The sequence below is a fragment of the Echinops telfairi genome, unplaced genomic scaffold (genome assembly GCF_000313985.2).
Source record: "Echinops telfairi isolate 266 unplaced genomic scaffold, ASM31398v2 ScPeMD7_5592;HRSCAF=6446, whole genome shotgun sequence".
NCBI classification, from domain to species: Eukaryota; Metazoa; Chordata; class Mammalia; order Afrosoricida; family Tenrecidae; genus Echinops; species Echinops telfairi.
The window spans coordinates 45,302,747-45,305,839 of NW_022109491.1; the positions used below are offsets into that span (position 1 = coordinate 45,302,747).

The following is a 3,093-nucleotide window of genomic DNA, read 5'->3' on the forward strand; positions in this document are numbered from 1 at the left end:
GTCCTTCTGTTTGAAGAGAAACAGCAAAGGGAAGCTATGATTTGGATTAGTATAAAGGCAAATGAGTGGCGGTTTTCCTTTGCTTTATTTCCCTTTCATTTCTTCATAAACCACATAAATATCTAAAGCAGACATTAGAAAATTGTCTTGTAGAGTTTATAATGTACGTATATATGTATAATATATATAACAACTACAACATAAAATATGAGGGAGAAGGTTCTGAATTTATACAATTGCAAGATTTCCATACTTTCCAGATATGGTATAATAATAAGCCCATGAAAAGTTAAAGATATATATTATAATCACTAAGGCAAAATTAAAAATAATTAAAAGATGGGAGGTTGGGGAAAATGGGTAGCTAATAACAATGAATAATAACAAAAATGAAGACAATTTTCTAAAATTGATTATAGTGATGATCGCACAGCACTCTTAATATTTTCAAAACATTGAACTGTATGGTGGATGAATGATATGTCAATAAAACTGTTAAAAATAAAACTTACCTAAATTAAAAAATAATGTACAGCTAAAAATCTCTTAGCATGAAATATAGAAACTTGCAGTAGCCTTCCATGAAAATTATTGAACAAAATTGTAAGATATTATCACATTTATTGAATATCCTTGAGGAAATGACTTGGAAAACATTTTGCATCCATAAATAAAGTCCTCTCCATATACACAATGTTGTTTACAGTTAGCCATGACTAGTTTTGTCTATCATCACCCTCAGACTACTTTCTCACCCCAAAGTATATTTCTTTCTCCTGAGGAGCAGCTCATGGATTCAAACTGCTAACTCTGTGGTTAGCAGCTCAACTTACAGCCCACTATGCCACCAGGACTCCTCTTGAATTTGTAGCATCCATCAAATATGGGATTGGCATAGGCAGTCAACCTACCTTTTGTGATGAAGGCAGGCCCCCATCACAGGTCACACAGTAACTCAGGTGACCAGGGTTCCCTGTACCACAGGTAGGGCAGATTACCTTCTCCTGAAAACAAGATAATTAGAAGTTCATGCTCTTCTGAGAAAACAGCCTTGCAAAGATATCATCAAGCAACCTTTTCACTAATCAGCCAGCAACAAACAAAATCCCAATTCACTGCCACTGAGTTGATTCCGTCTAACAACTACCCTATGGTACAGAGTAGAACTGTCCCATAAACTTTCCAAGGTTGGAAGTCATTACGGAATTGGACTACCATGAAGTAACTGACAGCTTTGAACTCCTAACTTTTGGTTAGCAGCTGCACACTTCAACCACTACAACACCAGGGCTCATAGATCCTGAAATACTAGATTGATTTAGGACTCATTACAAAATACATAGTGTCTGAAAAATGGACATAGCTTTTAAAAGAAACAAAAACCAAAAAAAAAATAAAGAAAAATAATATTCATTTCATCCTACAAAGGTAATTGAAACATTTGCACTGATCACATATAAGGTTTTATTTATTTATTTTTAATGTGGAAAACTTCACCATCTAGGCTGTTTCATGGTTCGAAGAGTACATAGAACAGTCCAAGACCAGCAGCAATCTGTGTATTTACTAGTTCTTGAACTGGAGTTTAAGCCCATAGAGCTTTATGTTAAACATGAAATTAAGTTTCCTCTATAGCTCCTCACTTCAAAATTAAAGGAATGCAAAGATTACTTTATAAAGTTTTCTTAGAAAGTTAATTATCAGCTTACCCTTCCATCCAACAATACCTATTTACTTAAGTGAAATTTAAAATGGCTAAATAGTCTAACAGAGCTCAGTTATCAGATGACTGCTAATGTCTATTTAAGTTACTAAGGAGCCTTGATGGTGTAGTAGTTAAGGCTGCTACCTGAATGGCAATTTGCTTGAACCCATTACCTGCTCTATGGAAGAAAGACTTGACAACCTGCTTCTGTAAAGATTAAACTCAAAAACAAAGAAACAAACAAACAAAAGATTAAACTCAAACTAACTGCCCTCAAGTTAATTCCACTCATTGCAACGTTATAGGGCAGGGTACAACTATCACGTGGGTTTTTGAGACTGTAACTCTTTACAGGAGTAGAAAGTCTCATCTTTCTCCCATGGAGTTGCTGGTGGTTTCAAACTGCTGGCCTTGTGGGGAGCAGACCAACACATAACCCACTAACCCACTAAGCCACCAGGGCTCCTTCTATAAAGATTATAGCTTTGGAAAACCCTATGGGGCAATTCTAATCTGTCCTACAGAGTCACTATCATTCAGAATGGCCTCAACAGTAATAGGTTTGTGTTTTGATATTTAGTTACTGGATGATTCTGTTAGTATAGGACACTATATTTTTTGATTATCAGATCACTGATGCTCAAATGCTGCTTACCACTCTAAGAACCATGTTATCTAGGTGAAACTGATATACTTAATTCGGAAGTTGTTTCAGGGAACCAGGCAGATCAAAAACTAAAAGCCCAGATCCTAGGATTTAGTCCAAGGTCATTAGCAGCCTCTTGAAGTGTTCAGCCTTTGGAAGTGTGGTCTTTCTAGGACCACAGAGGCAAATGAAGAAATGCAGTTCTGACCCCAGAGTACTCCCAACGTGCAGAGGTAGCCTAACTGTTAGTCACAATGGCAGAGAATCACAGTCTTGCTTTCCACGTTTCCTGACTTTCATTGGTTTCAGGATTTCTCCAAGTGGTTTAAAGGCTCAGCAGATTTGTAATAGCCAGGGTATGTCTGTGAGATTTTGTGCTGCCATATTCCTAAAGAAGTTTCCTTAGAAAAAAAAAATCTGGTGAAACTCACTGGAAAATAAAATGAAATTTCTTACTTTTGTGTTTAAAAATACTAAGATTAAAAAAATAATAACTTGGCAAAAGCTTGTGGCAGGAAATAATCTAGAAACAGTAGTTCCTATGTTGTTAAATGTCAGTGAGTCAGTATCAACAATAGCAACCCTATAAAAAAGAACAAAGCCCAGTCCTGCACCATCTCACAATTGCTTCTCTGCTTGAGCCCATTGTTGCAGCCACTGTGTCAATGCATATCATTAAGGGCCTCCCTCTTTTTCGCAGCTCCTCTACTTTACCAAGCTAGTCCCTTCTCCAGGGACTAGC

General features: G+C 36.6%; 1 protein-coding gene across 1 annotated transcript in view; it reads right to left on the reverse strand.

Annotated features, from left to right (window-relative positions):
* DZANK1 (double zinc ribbon and ankyrin repeat domains 1) overlaps window positions 1–3,093 on the reverse strand; it is a 98,297-nt gene that overhangs the window by 39,839 nt on the left and 55,365 nt on the right. The window contains exon 10 of the mRNA XM_045295174.1: window positions 912–1,004. Within this exon, the coding sequence (XP_045151109.1) occupies window positions 912–1,004 (93 nt within the window). The remainder of the gene's footprint in view (window positions 1–911; window positions 1,005–3,093) is intronic.